This window comes from Octopus sinensis, linkage group LG8, assembly GCF_006345805.1.
Source record: "Octopus sinensis linkage group LG8, ASM634580v1, whole genome shotgun sequence".
In the NCBI taxonomy this organism is placed as follows: Eukaryota; Metazoa; Mollusca; class Cephalopoda; order Octopoda; family Octopodidae; genus Octopus; species Octopus sinensis.
Window position 1 is genome coordinate 56,061,037 of NC_043004.1, and position 22,177 is coordinate 56,083,213.

General features: G+C 35.9%; 1 protein-coding gene across 1 annotated transcript; it reads right to left on the bottom strand.

Annotated features, from left to right (window-relative positions):
• Nucleotides 1-20,612: 20,612 nt before the first annotated feature.
• LOC115214821 (protein GVQW3-like) lies at nucleotides 20,613-20,957 on the bottom strand. Its single transcript, XM_029783851.1, has one exon. The coding sequence runs from the start codon at nucleotides 20,955-20,957 to the stop codon at nucleotides 20,613-20,615; it is 345 nt and encodes a 114-aa protein (XP_029639711.1).
• Between the last annotated feature and the right edge of the window lie 1,220 nt (nucleotides 20,958-22,177).

Sequence of the window (22,177 nt, forward strand, 5' to 3'; positions counted from 1 at the left end):
AGACCGGTGGTGCGTTGTGTTTTGTGGGAAATATTTCACGTTGCTGTAGCTAACCCTGTGACGGAATCCATCGAGGGGAATTTAGCCAGCTCGCCTCCCCTGTAGGCTGGTATCATTTCAAGGTTACAGCTATGCACTGAAGTACATTGTGACAAGCGGTGTATAACCATATCTCATAATCTAGCCGATACTGTGATATGTCACATATAAGGCGGTAAATTGGCAGAGCCTTTAGAGTGTCAGATAGAAAGCCTTGCTCTATTTGTTCTAGCTCCCTTTGGTCTGAGTGGAAATCTCGTGGAGGTCAACTTCACGCTTCACCCATTTCTTTCAGGGTCGATAAATAACGTATTAGTCTCAGGTGGTGGAAGAAGGGCAAATCTGTTAGTACACAGAGGGGGATTCATTGCGGTTTCTTATTTGGCTCTTTTGTTCTAACGGCAAAACATGCAACGACGAAAGTACTATATGCTTTCCTTTCAACGACATCAGTGGCATAGAGAGAGCAGACTGCATACACGAGCGAGCTATAAATATCCTTGCACTGAATGCACTTTAGTAGATATACTATACATTCCTATTATATATCCCATCCCTGACATAACAACACATAGGAAGCCAAGGTAATGGCCGAGGTGACGAATTAAATAGAACATCCACGTTTAAGTGAGGATAGACTTTATCTCTCTGTCGCAAATAAATAATTTTTAACACTCTAACTGACTAATTACGACACCAGCGCCTTTTCTGGCGCAGTCAGTCTAGACTATATATCTGTAAGAATTAGCACTTCCTTCTCTAAGCTTAGATTCGAAATCGAATCCAAGAATCCACGGTCGCTCAAGCCAATGCAATCAAAGGCGCGAAAGTAAGAATCCCTTTGTTCTGTCAAAAAGTGATTGATCATCTCCCTTTGACCTGCGACCTCAGCCATGTCAGGCTAAGTTCAACTGGACAAGTGGTGACCTAAATAAGCACTGTTTCTGTTGCGATATGTCTGTTTTTCTAGCTGTCACAAATATTATAAATACAAGGGGGAAAACAGAAAAGGGACAATCGCAGCGGAGACGAGCAGACAGATGAGATAGATCTATCTACGCCCCAAGTTTATGGCAGACGACAGACAGTGTTTATCGACTACTGTTTCGAATGAAACACGCACACATGCACATACACACACACACAGACACACACACACACACACACACACACACACACACACACACACACACACACACACACACACACACACACACACACACACACACACACGCACACAAACATATTCATTTCTAATATGTGCTCTATACAAGCAATTCGTAGCATTTGCTTACATTTGTGTGTAGTGTACTTATAACCCTGTAAATAAAGTTCTTTTAATCATGAAACGGTTTATGTATTTGTTTACATACACACATATTCACTACATATCGCTAGCGGGAGAAGACTCAATGCTGCCTCTAGTTGTCGAATGACTATTATTGACAAGAAATCACGCAATCTGGTGATCTCGGGGCTGGGGGTACCGCGGATTTATCTCCCCGCTAGCGATATATAAACAAGAGTACATTTTACACCAAAAGCCAATGTGAGAGTTTCTCTCATAGTATTGTAGGAAATACGACCGTATGTGGAGGTTGGTGACGTAGGTAAGTCACACGGTCGCATTCCTAACGAAATAAGATAAGCCATAAATACAATTTATACAATGCAGTGCCAACAGAATATAGATGAATTGACGACAAGCCGTTCCACTGTTTTTGGGAGAAGATAAGATTTTATTTACAATGGTGTTAATGTTAGAAGGTTGTGAGCGCTAGCAAGCGTTGTGTATGTGTGCGTGCAACACGTGTTTGTGTCTGTGTGTTCGTGTGTGTGACAGATACAATAAGGGTGAATGCGTGAGACATAGAAAGTACAGAGCATAGAGTTAATGATGGAAATTGGTTTACAGTTCGTAAGGTACATGATGTGTAAGAGTTCAATATCAAGATGTGTCTCGATGTCTGAAGTGGACGATGGTGATGGCGACGATGGTAGAGACGACTTGAAGTTGGTACAATGATGGTGACGACGGCGGCGGAGATAGAAGGCTTTCTGCGGTGCCGGATGTATGCTGGCGTCGTCGCTGGTTGTAGCAGGAGCAATCGTCTGTCGCTGGGTTGAGTATCTCTGTGGTCTGAAGTTAGACCTGAGAAGGACTAGAACCAAAGACGCAAATATACTGAGAACACTCCCTTATATACAAGTAAGGTGGCTCAACAGAGCCTATGAAATGGGACCGTAACCAAAGGCCGTGATTGGTTGGCTTTGGACAGTGGCGCGAAATAAGTAGAGACAAATCGCGCCACCTGTCAACCAATCAATTTAGTGGACACAACAGGAACAGCTCGGCCAAAGATGGCTGTAATCTCAAACGAGATCATTCCTGCCGTGTCTCTCAAACAATGAGGATATCAGAGACTGCTACAGCCACATTTCAAAATGGCTAATATGCTACTGCTACAGTATCTACCGCAGTATAATTTGCTCTAATAGAACATCCACCTTTAAGTAAGGATAAAAAATTATGTTCTAGTTTAGTTATGGAGAACCAGACTCTGCCTATTGAGATGTATACCTAATTTTGATTCTAGTTGAAGGATTTATATTTTCACACGTCAATAAGGCACATTATAACTTTACATAGCAAACATAATCAACACCAACAGTATGTAGTCTTTGTCGTTGTTTTACTGAAGTCAGCTTCCACGGCAAAACTTACGACCGAATATGTCCCATCTGCGATCATCTCGTTCTTATTTTACATGTAGTATATCTAATATTATATAACCTATTGTGCACTTTTAAAAGATTGTAGGGTGTAGTTTTAGGCAGATTTAGCTGCCATCAATAGTTTGATGAAATTCTTATAGTGGCTCTCAATATTACCAATCATGTTTAAGGTGAGATGATAATTATATTTAGTCAATATATTGCTTATAATTCTACGATCTTTTGCGATCTTTTTCTGAAACCGTTTGATGATAATAGATATATCTATCCCTCTTCCGCAGCGTACTCTCTACCCAATCTGGTATCCAAATTCGAAATTTTTCCTTCCATCAGACAGATTTGTTCATTAATATGAAAGAAGCAGAAATTATATCCTGCTGCTGTGCATGAAGTGATGTTAACAAGAGACTTTCTACGAGGTCGCATTCTTCGCTAAAAATAGTAGCCAAATCTGTTTTTGTTAGCACCTTACACTATTGATTAAAATTGCCTTACTGATTATGTCGTGTCTGAAAGAAAACAAATGGGACGTTCATGAGCGAAAAATATTTAGTCGCACATCAGCTGAGTCAGGACTGGCAACAACAACAACAGCAGCGGCAGCAGCAACAACAACAACAAAAATAGGGGCAGCAATTATTCCTGCGTAATGATAAAGTAATACCCGGGTGTAAATCTACTAACATACTCGATTACATTCATTGAGCTTTATGTCAATACCATTTGAGATACCAAAGAGGGAATCTCTACATGCTCGATAGATACACAAGAAATATGACTTCTCACCGTGCACGTGCGCACACACACACAAAAACCCACAGACATACACATACACATATAGTTGCGTGGAAAGAAGCTTGCTTCCCAACCATATTGTTTCGAGTTCAGTCCCTCTGCATTACAATAGGGCAAACATCTTCTGCTATAGCCTCGGGCTAACCTTGTGACTGAAATTGGAAGACGGAAACTGAAAGAAGCCCGTCAGTATATATATATATATAATATATATATATATATAATATATATATATATTATATATATATATATATATATATCTTTGTATATATATATATATATATATATATATATATATCTTTGTGTATGCGTGTTTTTGTCTCTGTTTTTGTCCCCCACCACCACTTAATAACCGTTATTGGTGTATTTACGTTCCTGTAACTTATAGAATAAGTAAAAAGCTTGAAAAAGCAATGTTACTGGGAACGATCATGACCACCGTCTAAATTTACAAATATATATATATATATATATATATATATATATATATATATATATATATATATATATTATTATTATTATATGTAGAAAAATACAAACTGGGACAAGAACGCAAAACATTTAGAAGACGATACAAAAAACACGGACGGGACATTCGAAGTCCTCAATCTTCAGTCAAGAACCGGATCATCATAGCAATTTCGGCTGATTAATCTTGAGATCGCTCCGATCCGGCCAGCCCCCAGGAAAAACTAAGCTACGAGCATTAGAAAAACTAAGCTACGAGCCTTAGATTTCTTGGAAGAAGGATCGAATGTATACGAAATAGGGACAGAAAAACGGACGAGGCCAGACGAATATAAAATACAAAAAACAATAATGAAATACAAAAAACAAAAATGAAATACAAAAAGCAATAATGGTAAAAACAGGACGAAAACAACAGGTGTCTTACGAGTAATAACAGTACAAGTTTAGCTGGCGTATTTTGGGAAAAAAGCCTTTATCGGCAGACGAAGACAACAGATGTTCTCACGGCGGTGGTCGAAGGCCAAAAGGCTGATTTTGACCAGCGGTCACGTAACAGAAGAAAGAGAAAAGAAAGGGGTCAAAGGAAACAAAGAGAGAGAGAGAAAAAAGAGGGACGAAGGCGACAAAGGGGAGAGAAGAGAGAGAAAGAAGGAATTAGAGAGGGGAGAAGGAGTGGGTGTCAAAGAATGACTTGTGAGTGCAAAGTAAGAAAGACAGAGAAATGTAAGAGTGAGGGAAGAGTAGACCAAAGAATCAGAGGCAAGAAAAGAGAAAAGGGGGAGAAGTAGAGAGAGAGAGAGAGAGAGAGAGAGAGAGAGAGAGAGAGAGAGAAAGAAGGAATTAGAGAGGGGAGAAGGAGTGGGTGTCAAAGAATGACTTGTGAGTGCAAAGTAAGAAAGACAGAGAAATGTAAGAGTGAGGGAAGAGTAGACCAAAGAATCAGAGGCAAGAAAAGAGAAAAGGGGGAGAAGTAGAGAGAGAGAGAGAGAGAGAGAGAGAGTATAGAGTCGTACCAAATTTACAGGAATATGTGCTCACATAAGTGTCAAGGGGGTACGGACGCCGCCAAATATATTATTATTATATGTAGAAAAATACAAACTGGGACAAGAACGCAAAATACTATAGAAGACGATACAAAAAACACGGACGGGACATTCGAAGCCCTCAATACACACACGTACACACACACACACACACACACCACACACACACACACACATATATAAATATAACAGGCTTCTTATCAAATTCCATTTACTAGTTGTTAGTCACCCTGAACCTACCGTAGAAGCTACTTGCCGTAGATGGCGTGCAGTAGGATCGAACGCAGAATTACATACTTATAATGCAAACTTTTTAACCTTACAGTCACGTCTTTGCTTGTATTTCCTCTAATTGAATTACAGTAGCAATGCTTGATATCATATCTCTTCATACTCGTTCACCTCGTCCTCCTCGCCACATACAAACAGATAATATACGAGTCAGATGATTACATTCTTTTTACATTAGTCTAATAATTTGAAAAATCATCTCCCTTTCAAGATATATTACGTTCAGACATATTACAAATTCAGATATTCAAGCGAGTGAATATAACATTAAATCTTTTTTAATCAACATTTCCCCTGACATAACTATCTAAAGTATAGCACTGGCTCCTGAATTTATTACTTTGATTTCATTAGAGCTCTGTTGAACGATCATTTATTCTAAACTGCTATTCCATTCATATATTTATTGTGAACAGATAAGGAATATTTCCTCAAGAGAACTGGAATTCTTTTTTTCCTAAACTCTAAACTCAGTCGTGAATTTTACGATCTTTCAAAACACAACTCTAATTAACTCATTCAGTTACGACTTAACTCTTCGACAGCGTATATAATTAGGCGATTGAAGGCTAATAATAGGGAAATGTAGTTTGATAATATACTCCCGTCAGATAACATTTTAACACTTTTCTCTTTAATATTTACACTACAGACTAGAGGTGACCAAGCCAAGTTATTGTCAAGACAACCGCAACATAGTTTTCTTTTTAAATTTAAATTAGAATAGGCATAAGACTATATATATATATATATATATATATATATATATATATATATATATATGAATGAAGTATGTTAGGTTCAATATTACAGATATATATGAAATTAAATATATTTCGTGGTGACAAGACCTATACGTGTATATACACGAAATTATTTATAAATATATACATTAACTATGCATAGGATATAATTTGTAAAATTTTAGAAATTATGATAGATAATTGGAAAGGGCTAGATTATGAATGAAAAGAATATATATACACATAGGAACGGATACAACTTCAGGTACCAAATTTCGGTCATAGTGGAAAAAGGAACCGCGTTATTTGGTCTTGTATATTAGGGTTAGTTAATTCAGTTAATCGGGGATTGGTGGAATCTTCCAATTTCTTAAATGATATTTTCCTGCATGGACACAACCTCGAAAAAATTCCCCTCTGGAGTTTAATGCCGTATCCGCAAACCTTGAATTAAATATAATTATCAATTTTTCGGTCAGGCAGGGATTACATTTGACTGACTCATTTATATAGGATTTAGATCTTAAAATTCTCCATTTATCTGTAAATGGAATGCTTCTCTCTGTAAGGTTTCTCTGTTTAGTTTAATGTATTTCAGCTTATCCTTATGACGAAACGTCGCAGTATGATTTTTATATCTAATTTTAAACGGCCCCTTGCTTAAGCCAATATATGCTTTCTTATCCTTATCATTAGATGTTGTACAGACCTCTGCTCCATATACTATTGACCTTGTTAAACAATGCTGCTGGAGCAGACAATCCCGGTTCTCTACAATTACAGCCAGCTTTGATTGAGACCTGAACCTTGAAGATGCTGAGCGTATTGGACGCCCATCTGTGCATAAGTCTGTTTTAGATCTAGATAATGATTGAAAGGGAGCATTCCTATTTAATGAGTTTACAATCACAATATTGACAAGTACGAAGAAGTCTTTGTTTTGCTGATGAGCTTATAATGTTATGGAAACCTGTTCAGAGTTGTCTCCCGTATTTGTCTAAATACTTGAAATGACATTAGTCAATTAAATATCTAAACCTCTAGATCAGCAATTGTTAACAGTATAATTTTACAGATTATTGATCGCATCTTTACAGTCGACAAATGTTTTAATATTTCTATCTACAACACATTTCGATCGGTTTGATCTACGACCGTTTGATCTTCGAACTTCTAATCTCCGATAGTTTGATCTTCGATCTTTTTATCTCGGATTGTTTGATCTATGATTGAGGATCAACCAGATCGAAACGCAAATTAGATGTAAATAAAACATTTTAATCTGTAAAGTTGATGCGGATAATCATTAGCATTTTAATATTATCATTAATATCATTACTGAATCAATATTATTATTATTTATTCCTTACTCTACTATCATTTCTACTTAGATTTTTAAAAATCCTACTTGATTGAATATGCTAGCATTTCGTTAAAATACCTTAATTACTAATTATTAACGAACGACACAAATTTCACTAAATGCTAAATGCATAATCAAGTTTTAGTTAAAGTTAAATATTTCTATGACGTATGTAAACTGTTAGAAATTTCTCAATGTTGTTATAAGCACGTTTAACTTACATTTCAAATCTCTTAAACGCTTGTATACTTTCTAAGATCATGCTTTTAAATACTTTTGACATCAGACAGCGATTTCACTGGGGCAACGCATTAAATACGTCGGGGTAGCATGTACCATGCTTTTGCCAATTTTTTAGGCGCTTATCTTGACACAATCTTGACAATACCAGTATTTTTTTCAGCGCAGCATAAAGAATGTGACAGCTGAGTATAGAACGCACTGTATGATTCAGGAATCGAATCCATTATCTTATAATCGTGAGTCTAACACTCTAACTTATAGACCACGCATCTTCAAATGTATAATATGCATAATCTTATAATTTCTATTATAAGTTATTCAAGAGTGGATATAAGCGTCGAGTAAGTGGCTCAGATGCAGCCAGTCGTCAGGCTGGATATACGTTTAACGTTAGCAGGTAAAACGTTTTGTGGGAAGGAGTGGTACTCGAAGTCTGTTTTGAAAGTTGGTGACAAAGGGAATTCCTCTAAAGTTAGTAACCTGTAATGCCTATCACAGAAATTAGTTTGCTTCTTACCCCAGTCAGTGCGTAAAATAAATTTAATTTTCAGCGTAGCTGAATGAAGAGAAGATACACGTCCTTCACTCAGGGCACTCGTAAAATGATGCGATCTCACAATGTTGCAAATAAAATAAAGGAACCGTTTTGTAATTGGCCTACGAGCTCGATATCTCCTCCTACCTTCATCGAAGAAGAAGAAGGACACATAGTGTAATGTTTGTGAGAAACGTGAATGGACACAGCAAGAATATATTCGATCTAGCAGCTTGATAGTTCTGCTACAGAAATCAGCTTATAATGATGTCAATTTGTACTTCTTACTACAAACAGTAAGGAACGTAATTTCGATTTTTAATGATGGTGAAACAAAGAACAGACCATTTCTTTAACTGGTGACTGACCTGTGGCTAAACGGCTATGACGAATGCACCAAGATGATGGCAAGGGCTTCCATTCATCAACTAAAACTTTCGTCAGAATAAACTAATGAATATTTGAATATAGTCAATGAACGAATCAAAGGACGAATGAAAGATTTTGTTTGTCAAGGAGAAAATTGATAAACAAATGAAACGTAAATTTAGCGAAAGAACTGTACTTACAGAAATACGAGATTGTTCAAGGAAAGAGGAAAAAGTAAAAAAATAAAAAGAAAGGAAAAATCGAATCTGTGGACATTGATTATTGTTATTATCGAAATCTACATTGATTATATTTTGACTTCCTTATGTAGACGAAAAGGAAATTAACTCAATATTATCAGAGAAATCGGCTTCGGTTAATTTTAAATGAGGTTGAATTAAATTGAGCGGATATGTATGTCTTTTAATTAACAGGCATTTAGTATAACCACGTATTTATGAGGTCCACATGTAAAGGTGAAACGTAACTAGGAGGTCCATGAGGTATATAAGAATGAAGTGATTTTCAGTCACTGGACCACAAATTCCAGTTTCAAATCTTCATTAGGTGAGTTGGTAAAAATATACTAGTTTCAAATTTTGACACAAGGCCAGTAATTTCCTGGTAGGGCATGAAGGGAAGTGGTACTAATTTTATCGACTTCAAAAAGATGAAAGATAAAATTGACCTCGGCGAATTTGAATTCAGAACGTAAAGACAGACGAAATGCCAATAAGCATCCCCGCACCTACCAGCGAATCTACCAGCGCGCCGCCTTTACTTGATACAGATATATAAATTGTTCCGGATGTTTAGTGTGCGTGTCTGTGAGTGAGTGTATATATATATATATATATATTATATATATATATTTATATATACGAGGCGTGTGTGAAAAGTTTTAAAACCCAAAAAACCTGGTACAAGACTTCTGATAAAGGTACAAGACTTCAAGGCTCAAAACTGTTCATACACCCCTCGTGTATATATATATATATATATATATATAATATATATATATATATATATATATATAACGGGAAGCTTACGAAAATAAAGAAAAGACGAAGGCAGGTGGAGTACAAAAAACAATTGTATTAGTATGGCGCTCAGGAATAGAAATAAAACAAGTCTTTCACGTTTCGAGCCTACGCTCTTCAACAGAAAGATACACAGAAAAGATACAAGGAGAGAAACAAGGAGAGAAAGCTTATAGATGAGAGGCAGATATTCTCTGTTTAGAATACACTTCGTAGTACTCAAGCGATTTAAACTTGAGCTGATAGAGTAAATGTAAGTATGAACAAGTTAGGTAAGTCGATATACAAAAAATATTAAATACGTTTAATATAAAAAATTGAAGATGTTCTTACTTATGAAAAAGTCCGACTTACACAGAATAGAAATGATATCAAGAATTAAAGGGGTCGAAGACAGGGGCTGGTATTATCCGATGATGGAATCAATTTACAATCATTATTTCGGACCAACAGCTGCCCCCAAATAACTGTTGGTCGAGTTAAACTCTTATTCATCCCCTTCAATTCCTGATATCATTTCAATTCTCTGTGAGTCGGACCTTTTTATATGTAAAAATATATACAATTATTGTATTAGACGTATTTAATATTTTTTTTATAAGGCGGTGAGCTAGCAGAAACGTTAGCACACCGGGCGAAATGCATAGCGGTATTTCGTCTGTCATTACGTTCTGAATTCAAATTCCGCCGAGGTCGACTTTGCTTTTCATCCTTTCGGAGTCTATTAAATAAGTACCAGTTACATACTGGGGTCGATATAATCGACTTAATCTGTGTCACGGAGTTGCCCTCTTGTAGAATGTTACTGAGAGACACTCTAATGGACCTAGGGTAGACGACGCCCTTCAGCTCTTTATCTATTCATCCGAGAGAAGGTAACTCTACATCAACACTGCATGTCGATAATTACTGGATTCGGGGCATCTGTTGCATTACTAGTTGGAAGAATCAGAGCATGGGACTGGTTCTGCATGAAAGATACCTCCGATAATAATAAACCCCTGATGCCTTTTCAGGTAATTTATTGAACGCTTAAAAACGGCTAAGCGGTGGGAAGGGAAACTCCTAAAGAAAATCTAGAAGGAGGGTCAATACCGCAGGTATGTATTGTTATAATTCACTGCTATTTGGCATCCCCTCTGGCTCCATGCATGCTGTGAACATATTTTCTTCGTGTACCTGGGGCTAAGCTCTTGCTCTTAGAAGCAGTCCAGGTACAGCAGTGATGGATAAGATATTGTTTACACAATACCGTCGGCCAACGACGAAAACGGTCAATCAAAACCAAAGTTACGCGCACGTGTTTGTGTGTGTGTGCGTATGTGTGTGTGCGTGTGTGCGTGCGTATATATATATATATATATATATATATATATATATATATATATATATATATTTAAGTAGGTGAATGAATTATCCTAGTATGGATAATTCGGTTAACCGATACCTGGGTAGCAAATTAACGTCAGAAAACACGGTTGAAGCTACATGCCAAGGGCAGAAATGCAGTGTTCTCGTATGGAAATTTGTGTGTTTGTTTTAACTTTAAGTAAATGAAAGAATGGAGTCGAACGACGATTTTAACAAAATTCCTTTACTCTCGACATATGTTTCGAAGACTGCATATTCTTAATACCGAAGGAATAACAGTTTTTGTTCGTCATGATGCTGACATAGGTTCCTTGTCTTTCCTGATGAGAAGGCGGCATAATGCACCCTTTATTCCTTCGGAATTAAGAATATGCAGTCTTCGAAACATATGTCGAGAGTAAAGGAATTTTGTTAAAATCGTCGTTCGACTCCATTCTTTCATTTACTTATATATATATATATATATATATATAATATATATATATATATGTATGTATATATACACAGAAGCAAAACGCCCCCACGTCCAATGGACGGTGCTGAATTGTCTTGTCAGATATCTAAACCAAATTTTCTCAAAGCAGCTTGTCCGTTCGTCCCATAGGCCTTCCCTTTGAGAAACATTGATTTAACCTAAATTTGAGACACCAAACAGGCCGGCTTTTTTTGCGCAAACTGCACGTGCATTTTTCTCGCGTACGTGAGATCTACTTGAACGCACAAATTCATGTTCACACAGCTTTATCGATCGCATTCTCACCTGGAATCGATTTTTGTAACTCTTTAGGGATTCATACACGCCCTGATACCGTCGGTATCTACGTATCAAATTTGAGCGCAATCGGATGGAGGATGCCCGAGATCCTTGATGACACACACACAGACAGACAGAACGGATTTTATATATAATATATATATATTCATATATTTATAGATGATTTACATTATTTACATTTGGCGGATATTGTCCTCATCTTGTTTGTTGTTAACGTTTCGGCTGGAGGGTATAATAATAAACAGGATGAGGACAGATGTCCGTCAAATATAAATAATGTAAATAATGTACATAATTCCTCATCTCTTAAATATAGAACTGTATTCATATATTTATATATATGTGTTATGTATGCATATGTGTGTAGTGGGGTAACATTAAACTCACCGTTTCTTTATTGAATAAATATAGTGAAATATATATATATGTATATATATATATATATATATATATATTATATATTATATATTAACACATTAAAGCAATGCTAGGTGCCAGCATTAATTTTATTTCATCAGTTCAATGTACCTCTATAAGTAATGAGACACTATTAAGATTCCTAATATATCAGAGATCGGCTATAAAAAGAAATACTTAATTCTTTGATAAAATAATATTTGGAGACACTCGGCGTCATTTGGAACTCGAAGCCGGAAGAAATTTTAGTCACACCAGAGTTCATTTAGGTTTGATTTTCCGGAAGGATAAACATTGCTATGCTCTAAATTTAAGTAGGAAATAAAAAGAGAAACGACAAATACTACATAAAAGAAAAAAGAAAGACGGGGAATAATTGTCTCTGACAAGTATAAAAAAGGCAATATTTTTCTCTCGGAAAATATACATTAATACTTCATGTGATATTAAGACATTATCTTATCAATATTGTCTGGCAGATCTGCCATGTAATATCTGGCTACCAATCAAATTTACGTCCGAAAAAGATACACCAAATTACAGAGTTTTTTTCTATAATATAATAAAATCATGATTATATTCGGGCCCGGCATTTGGCAAATGATATGATGGATTTACAGTTGAAAATTTTCTCTTCAAGTCAAAGAGTCTGGGAAAGTTTTCTTTTTGAAGAGAAGACAATCAGCGTTAAACATGTATGAAAGTTTTCCCCTCTGCAGCATGGATATTGTTTGTCCAAGAGTATATCTGTTGCAGCTTGGTTGGAACACAGCAGCAGTCGTTGCTGTTACAACACAAAGAACTGGAACAGTTACCGCTGTCTAAAAGTCCCACCTTCCCACTCTGTTTTACTGGTAACTACTTAATCATTAATTAGTGATTATAATTTAATCAAGCATTTTTGATACTTATTTCAGGCAGCTGTTGCTAGTTGACGAAGAGCTTCTCAGAGTACATCTTTGTACACTTGCCCCGCCCCATCAAAAACGAGTTCTTATAAAGCAAATAAAAATGCTTTACTAAAACTGTACACGCATACACACACAGAAACTTCTAGAAGAACACGGGGCATGGCTACATGACATCATTTGCACAATCTTATTGCAACCTTCTTTTGGTCAACAAACTTTTTTATCTGTGACATCATGGTGAAGGTGCAGGAGCACAGTTCTGACTTAAGGAAGAAGATGGACTTCAGGAAGAAGATAGGACTACAGCTCACGCAGCTGTAGATGGTTATAAGACAATATCTAAGAATTTCAATATAGTTATATCAACTGTTCGCAACATAATCCTAAAGTATCGAGATACCAGTTTGTTGGAGAACAAGATTGAATGCATAGCAAAGAAACTATTTGCAGAACGAGATGAAAAGATGCTTATTAAAATGATGAACAGTGATCCTAAGATAACAACTACAGCGAAGAAAGCCAGTTTGACAGCTATCTGTGTTCATGCTCCAAGATCAACGGTTACTCGAAATCTGAAAAGGGATAGCTTGAAGGCATGCCGTCCCTAGAAGAAGCCATTGTTGGAGAAGAAGAAGCACTTAAATGCCAATTTAAAACTTACGAGGGACTTTCCGAAGAAGCCTGAACATTTTTGGCACTCTATTCTGCGATGTGACGAAACCAAATTCGAGATATTTGGTCACAAGGATAGGACTACTGTTTGGAGGAAAAGAGAAGTCTACAATTTTAAGAAAACCTTCTCTACCTACAAATAAGGAGGATGCATAATAATGCTGTAGAGTTCTTTTTCTGCTAAAGGCATTGTAAAATTTATTTCGAATTGAAGGAACGATGGAAACAGAAAATTGTGTCGAAATTTTGAATGAAAAACCTGAACTCTTTTACAAAGCAGCCGGGATTAGAAGCCGTTGGATCATCAGGGAAGATCCCAATGATCCCAAGTATACCTCACCTTTAATCCAAGATTGGTTGAAAGAAAACAAGATAGATGTACTTTCTTGGCCAGCTCAAAGTCTTGTGTCAAATCCAATAGAAAATTTATGGAACTAAAGAAAAGCGTGACCGCAAGAAGGCAATGTGATTTGAAGTAACTGGAAGAATATATGATTGAAGAATAGGATAAAATTCCTTCTGAAGGTAAATGAAAATTGTCATCGCAGATTGAAGGGAGTTATTAAGCATAAAGGATACACTGCTGATCATCAATCATTGAATGGTGTAGAGCTACCAATAATTTTGAGCCATCTCATTATTTTGCTTTAATGTTTTGCTTGTAAAAAATAAATGGCTTTGTAAATTTAACCTTTGTTTCATATTCCTTAAGCATATGTGCCTACATTGATCAAACATTATTTATGTAGACGCTAATTTTAGGGAGAAATTCAATAAAAATCCACCTTTGACAAGGGTACCAACAGTTGTGCGCATCAGGGTATGTACACACACATATATATATATATATATATATATATATATATGTATGCAGGCATATATATATATATATATATATATATAATATATCAAAAAATAAAACATATGCATATATATATACATATATGTACGTACCTACCTCTACATGTATATATACACGCATATATGAGTACAGGACACCCAAAAAATGTCGAACACAATGAGAAACGAAAACATAGACACAAACCCAAGGAACTGGACATTTTTCTTAAACAACAAAAAAATAGGGTACAGGATAAATAACACAAGGAAAAAACCCCTTCTTCAGTCGCCATGGTTTCATCTACTCTACCTTTCGAAGGTGATATATATATGTGTATGTTATGTATGTGTGTGTATGCGTGAGTGTGTGTATGTGAGTGTGTGTGAGTGTGTGAGTATATATATATCTTTGGCACAGTGTGTATTTCCCTCTATTCGTAAAAGAATTACGATACAAAAATTATGCTTTGATAGATATCTGTTTCAATTTCAATTCGTCGTAATAGCTGATTCGATTTGAGAATCAGTAATTCAGATCCCGTAAGTAATACGATTTTGTACCTTGTAAAATCTGACACAACTTATCACACATCTCTGACTGTAGATCAAAGCTTAATATAAGCCAATATATTTAACCATGAGTTTCATAACATGGGACATATCTAATTCGTTGTAGAGCAGGATTTGTGTTTTTGAGTATCTAAAGACGCTGTTAAGACGCTTGAATGGGTTTTGAAAGACTTGAACGTTGCATCAAACATTTGTCTACTCTTCTAAAATCATGGAATCAAGTTCCTAGACATTAGAAGCGTTTCGAATGGTTGCTGTAATACTTGTCAGCTTACCACAGAAACGTAAATTTAATAACAGATATAATTCTAAGTTGAAGTATGCTGCTGATAATTTGATCACTTATCACAACATTGCTCTAATACAATTATCCTTCTATTAACCACATGATACACCAACGATTCATGAAATTCTCCGTAAATCAATCTTCTTGTTAAAGCATTTCAACTGAAATAATTCATGAGGAAACGTTTATAACCAAGTAATGTTTCTCTCAGTCATCGGATTGATTAACTTTCAAGATACAATTCGATTTCAGAACTATAAATTATAAAATTATTTATCGCATTTAAGCCAGTTCAGTACTTTTCCATCTAATTTCCATCCTTTTCTTGGGTTTCAAACCAACATATTGGTCTGGTGAAGTTTGAGCCATGGGCAAATTGCGGCCCATGGGATTTTTAAGTGGTACGCCTAACGAAAAATAAACTTGGATGTTTTTAGTAGTGTGAACAGCATGATGATAAATTATAGTTCGAAGAACATGATGAATTAAGTCTCATGCGGCCCGCTTCTCGAAAAACGTTGTCCATACCTGGCTTTAGATTGTCACTGAAGGGATTCTGCTAACAACAGTAATACAAGATGAAGAATGGATGGAAGCACTCCGTCGGTTACGACGATGAGGGTTCCGGTTGATCCAAATCAATGGAACAGCCTGCTCGTGAAATTAACGTGTAAGTGGCTGAGCACTCCACAGACACGTGCACCCTTAACGTAGTTCTCGGGGATATTCAGCGTGACACAGAGAGTGACAAGGCCGGCCCTTTGAAATACAGGTACAACAGAAACAGGAAGTAGGAGTGAGAGAAAGTTGTGGTGAAAGAGTACAGCAGGGATTACCACCATCCCCTGCCGGAGCCTCGTGGAGCTTTTTAGGTGTTTTCGTTCAATAAACACTCACAACGCCCGGTCTGGGAATCGAAACCGCGATCCTATGACCGCGAGTCCGCTGCCTTAACCACTGAGCCATTGCGCCTCCACATACAAGATGAAGAATAGTCTTGACTTAAAGGTTTTTCTTTACGGCCATTGCTTCACCACTTTGTTTTCTCTTAGATGGAATATCATTGTATAATCTTATTAAGAAAATTTTTTTACAGAGAATATACCTCCTACATAAGGAATAACAAATCTAAGTTCAGAGACTCACTAGTGTACATAAAAGTGAGATGCTGATTTACACTTTTTGAAAAGGTTAAAAGACTGATGACTGCATTCACTTTCTTTAACATTGTGCGGGGACTTAATCGAAGTTCAAAATGTGATGATGGCTAACAGAAGTAAGCAGAAATAGAATTATTTGATGCATTTGTTGTATTTTGCATAGAGTTACTGTGGAGTTATTAAATACAAATGGTTGTTTTCAATGTCTCGACAGTACATTCGTATTTTTATGGTATTTTCTTTGTGTACTCCATTTCTTAAATGATTTATTTTATAACATCAGATATTTTTCGTAGGTTTTAATTGTATAATTTTCATAAAATATATCCACTTCTCCTCTCACTGTAACTCATACTACTGCTATTTCTACACAAACACCATTACCATCATCGCGCTCTACAAAAAAACAAGCAAAAGCAACAATAAAAAATAACTCTGAACAAAAAAAAAAACGTTCCTCAAAACATAATTTCTATTGTCTGGAAAATGTTTTGAAATATATGTCTGTTATTATTAAAGGAAGATAATAACTAATCTAGTCTAGGTGACAGGAAGAGAAAAACACGTTCTATCGATATAAAAAAAAATAAAGAAATGGTAAACTGTTGGAAATAAGACAAAACGAAGTTAATATAATGGAAATTGATTTATTGCGATGATAACTTAATGCAGAAAGAGAGAGAGAGAGAGAGAGAGAGAGAGAGAGAGAGAGAGAGAGAGAGAGGGGGGGAGGCGCGATTATTTTAGTTTGGAAGCCAAAAACAAAGACAGAACAACAATAATAAAAAAATGACTATCATATAACGGAAGTGTGTTTGTTATATTCTTGTTTATAAATTACAAATCTGTATATTGTGATAATTACAAAGATTAGTTGTGGCAGAGTTGCATATAGAGGGATACAATATAAATTGTGGCATTGAATCAGTTTTCAGATCGTAAGCAAATTATTCCATTATCATCTGTCCCACCTACCCAACGTACTTGATTGCTTACATAGAAATAAAAGGAGATATAGATGAATGTAAAGCGACACTATACAGGCATACCTCAACTTACGTCAGTAACTGGTTCCAACAAGACATGCGATATAACTTGAAAGATATCGTAACACGATAAAACATTTTAAAAGAATAATATTAGCGTATGTATGCATTAATAAATGGTTTGTACATATTTTCGCATGTATTTTATTTGATCTCCACTTCAGTATTGGATTTTAGGTGTTTTTAAAGCTTTTATGCGTTTAAATATATTTGTTGTTCCGAAGTGAAGTGGGATAAATTGACAGAAATTGAAGTATATTTTTCCAATATTTTCTTTAGAATACGACGTATTTAGAAAAGGAAGAATCTCGAAGCAATGTAAGCTGAGGTTTGCTTGTAAAAGGAAATATATATAACTGGGAGTTTTATAAGCAAAACAATAGGAGGGAGTGTTCAAAAGTTCCTAGCTTTGGATAAAAAGGAAATACAGGAGGATCAGTTATTCATAATTTTATTCATCATATTCCCCTCTCGGATTCACACACTTCTTGCAGAGGTCCCTCAAATTCTCTAAGCCCTATAAAAGAACTTAGAAGGTCGGGCCTCCAACCAGGGACCTTTCAGCACCTCATCGAAGATATTAGCGGAAATTAAAATGTTGAGATTCATGGCGACCAAATAGGAATGGAGATAAAACGTTACAACTAACATAAATATATGTTGCTGTCAAAAAAGGGAAGAAAACATTGTATTCTGAGGTAGGTAAGGCGATATAAAGGTCTATAAAAGTTCGATAGGTCTTTCAGATCTATAGAATAAGGCAAGAAGTATAAAAAATGAAAATCAACACTACATACTCAAAAATCAAGAGTAACTGAAATCTTTCTGAACTTTGAATTCATTATGAAGTCTTTTAGAGTTCACATAACGATTATTTTATTATATATTTCTGACGCTTAAAGTAGCGAGCTGGCAGAATCGTTAGCATGTCAGGCAAAATATTAGCGACATTAAGAATTAAAATTTCGTCGATGTCATCTTTGCCTTTTCACCATTTCGGTTCGATGAAGTAAGTACCAGTTGAATATAGGGGCCAATGTAATCGACTTACCATCTACTCTAAAATTGCAGGCCTTGTGCCAAAATTTGAATTCAATATATTTTGGAAATTTTTCCTTCGAGCTATACGATTCAAAGAATAGCAATATCTTTCGACGAGCTTTTCAATGGTTTTTAAGAACTTATTCATAAAGTTCAAATGTGGATAATTGATTTCTGTTCTTTACGTAATGGTCATAGATGAACTGTTAATTTAGGTTGAACTGAGAATTTAGAATACATTTAGAATACGTATCCTAACTGTTTGAAAGTTGTTGCTGAGCTATGAAAGATGAGAACAAATGCTTTGGAGGATCTTGTTCTATGTTGAACTTAAGCATACTAAATGTAAGTGACGGGAGAGAAGTACAAAATAACCACACTTTCACACCGTAAGAAAGTGTAGGATCTTTATTATTTCCTTTTTCCAGAATCGTTACAGTGGTGGTTAAAGTTTATTAAGGCATTTGTTCTAGTTGAAATCTTGTCGAGGTCAACTTTGAATTTCATTCTTTGGTATGAAGTACGTAAAGCTCGAGACAGAGATATTAATAGGTTGACGGACTAAGGTGAGTAATATGTACAATAATGCTGGTTTTGAAAATGAATATATAACTAAATATTAAAAAGATAAAACATCTCGGTTCTGTACATGTACCAGCGACTGTATTGGACGAAGGAAGATATTTTAAAGCAAGCTGAAGCGGCTTTAGATGACTGGTTCTTTACTAGTGCCCTATTTAGGTACTTTGTGGGCTCAAAAGAAGACGGTAAATATCAAAGCGGTTTTATAGACCATGTTAAGTTTTTATGAGGGTGATAATTTATGTTAGAAATAAGATGTATTTTAAGGATATTTTGTCGGAATTAATACATGAATGGGACATTATGTTATCAGTAATAAAAAGAAACATGATTGATAATTCATGAAGGTCCAATATAATATATTTATCTTAGTTATTCTTTTATAGTAATTTCCATAAAAATTTAACAAAATTGGTATTCTTTACGTAAATATCAAGTAAACAACGCATACCGGATGTGACACTATAAGAAAATTTGAACAATAATCCACTATGCCAAATTAGTTGATTAAAAGATATCGCGAGGCATAAAAACCGAGATCCGTTGCTTTAGACGGATGCAAAATTCTGAATAGAATTGATATGGATGGGAGAAGTACAGAGTAACTAGCATACTTTCACACTGTCAGAAAATGCGAGGGTCGGCTGAAAAGCTCATAGGCTGACCAAGATACTCTAATGCAATGTGGTCAAATGAGGTTTATTTTTTGAACACAGGGCCCCTTGAAGTCCACACATTTTTTCCATCGGTGTTGCAGTGTCTTGGATCTCATTAGAGAAAAAGGTTTCATCTTGTCAAATTAGTCATCAGCAGATATGACGTCATCGTCACTGCGATTCTGGTACCCAGCCAAGTATTTTTTAAAGTTGGGAAATAGATGATAGTCAGAGGGGCCAAAATAGGATGATGAACTAGTTCAAAGCCACTGTTAGCCATTGTAGCCATTCGAAATAGGGACATGTGTACTGCAGCATTGTCTTGATGAAACATGACCTTTTCCATCAGATTTCTTGGGCATTTGGTCTTCATAACTTTTCCTAACTGCCTCAGAAAATTTGCATAGCATTCTCCATTGAATGTGTGGCCCTTTTGAAAATAATCAATAAGCACAAAACCTTCTGCATCCCCCAAAACTGAGGCAGATAAAACGACATGACCTTCTTTGGAGCAGCTGTGGGAGGTAGTTTCCACTATATGGATTGTCTCTTTGTATCTGGTTCAAAGGGATGAACACCCACACTCATCCTGGGTTAGGAAACGCTCAAGGAAATCAGCCAAACAATATCAGATATTCCAGTGATTTGATTAGACTAGGGCTCTTTTGATCAGGTGTCACAAGACATGGTGCCCAACGAGCAGAAACCTTCGTCATGCCATGTTCATTGTGTAGAATATTCTCAATTCTCTCACATGAAATGCTAATAACATTAGGTATTTGATCTATAGTCAGTCGCTTGTTATCCATCACCATATGGTGAATACAATCAATATTTTCCTCGGTGGTGGCAGTTGCAGGACTTCCAGACCTTGAGTCAGCTACAAGACTCTCCCTTCCCCTCAGCTGCCCGTTTTCCACTGTTGATAAATCTTGATCGTCATCTATTGTACTGACCATGTCAACATGAACGTGCTTGGGGGCTAAAGCCTTTTTTTTATAGATAATTGATAACGGACGGTACCTAATTTTATTTATTTTCGAGTAAGGTCGCTACTAGTTACATTTAAACTGTTATTTAAACAGTCAAATGTCAGTTTACTTGGGAAAGCAATTCAGTTATCAATATCAAGGGTTGAAGGTAATGCATGCGTGGTTTCACTGCTCTAGCATCATTCTTACACGGTCAGACTATGGACCTTTTCAGCCTATCCGCGTATAGGAAACTTTGATTTACTTTTCAGAGTCATTACAGTGCCGAAGTCAATTTTGTATTTCATTCTTATGATACATAAAGTACCCGTTAACTCTGGTGAGCTGGTAGAAATTTTACAACATCAAATGATTTGCATTTTTTGTATCAGTTCTGGTTCTTTGCATTACAAGAGTACATTCTGGCTAAAAATATGAATCCCATCAATAGTCATGTCCGCATCCCTCACTTAATAAGGTATCAAAATAGACAGGAATAGATTGCTTCTCTAGCGACTTTATGTATTCAGTAGTGAGACCTTCCATCGTTTCAACAATGTAGGTGTGTCTTTGTTATACAAGCTTTGAAGAATAGGAATTATGGGGAACGAACTCAGGGACAATTACACCACACGAAGCAAACTCACTAGCAAATGTCTTCAAGATTTCAGAAGAAAGCTAGAATGAGGGAGAGAGAGAATGTGGAGAGGAAAGTAAGGAAGAGAGATTATAGAAGCAGGGAAATAGGCCTGTTACAAAAATATACGTAACGAAGTATTTGCATAAGAAATTTTCTGATGAATTATGAGAAATTCAATGGACAAAAAAAATGCTAAAAGTAAAAGGAGAAATAAGAAGAATATCGAGGTAGAAAAAAAGAAAGAAAGAAGGAAAGGAAAAGGGGGGTGGGGGGATTAAAAATGTTGTAAACAGAAAAGTAAATGAACAAAGTAAGAAAATGTTAGAACGTTGGAAGTATGAGAATAAAATAAAGTTCGACAGGATTGAAAGAGGACATGAAATAAATCAAGACGCGGTCAAATACCCTTCAAGACTAAGTCAGAAACATATATTTAAAGAGCTATATAGAGCTTCATGTAGCTATACTGTGTTCCTATACACATACATTCAAACGAACTAACAAACGGGCGTACATACATACACGCATATATATATATATATATATATATATATATATATAATATATA

Bases quoted from the DNA above. Each gene is read 5' to 3' on its own strand.
- LOC115214821 (XM_029783851.1), bottom strand. From the start codon at position 20,957: ATGGTCAGTACAATAGATGACGATCAAGATTTATCAACAGTGGAAAAC.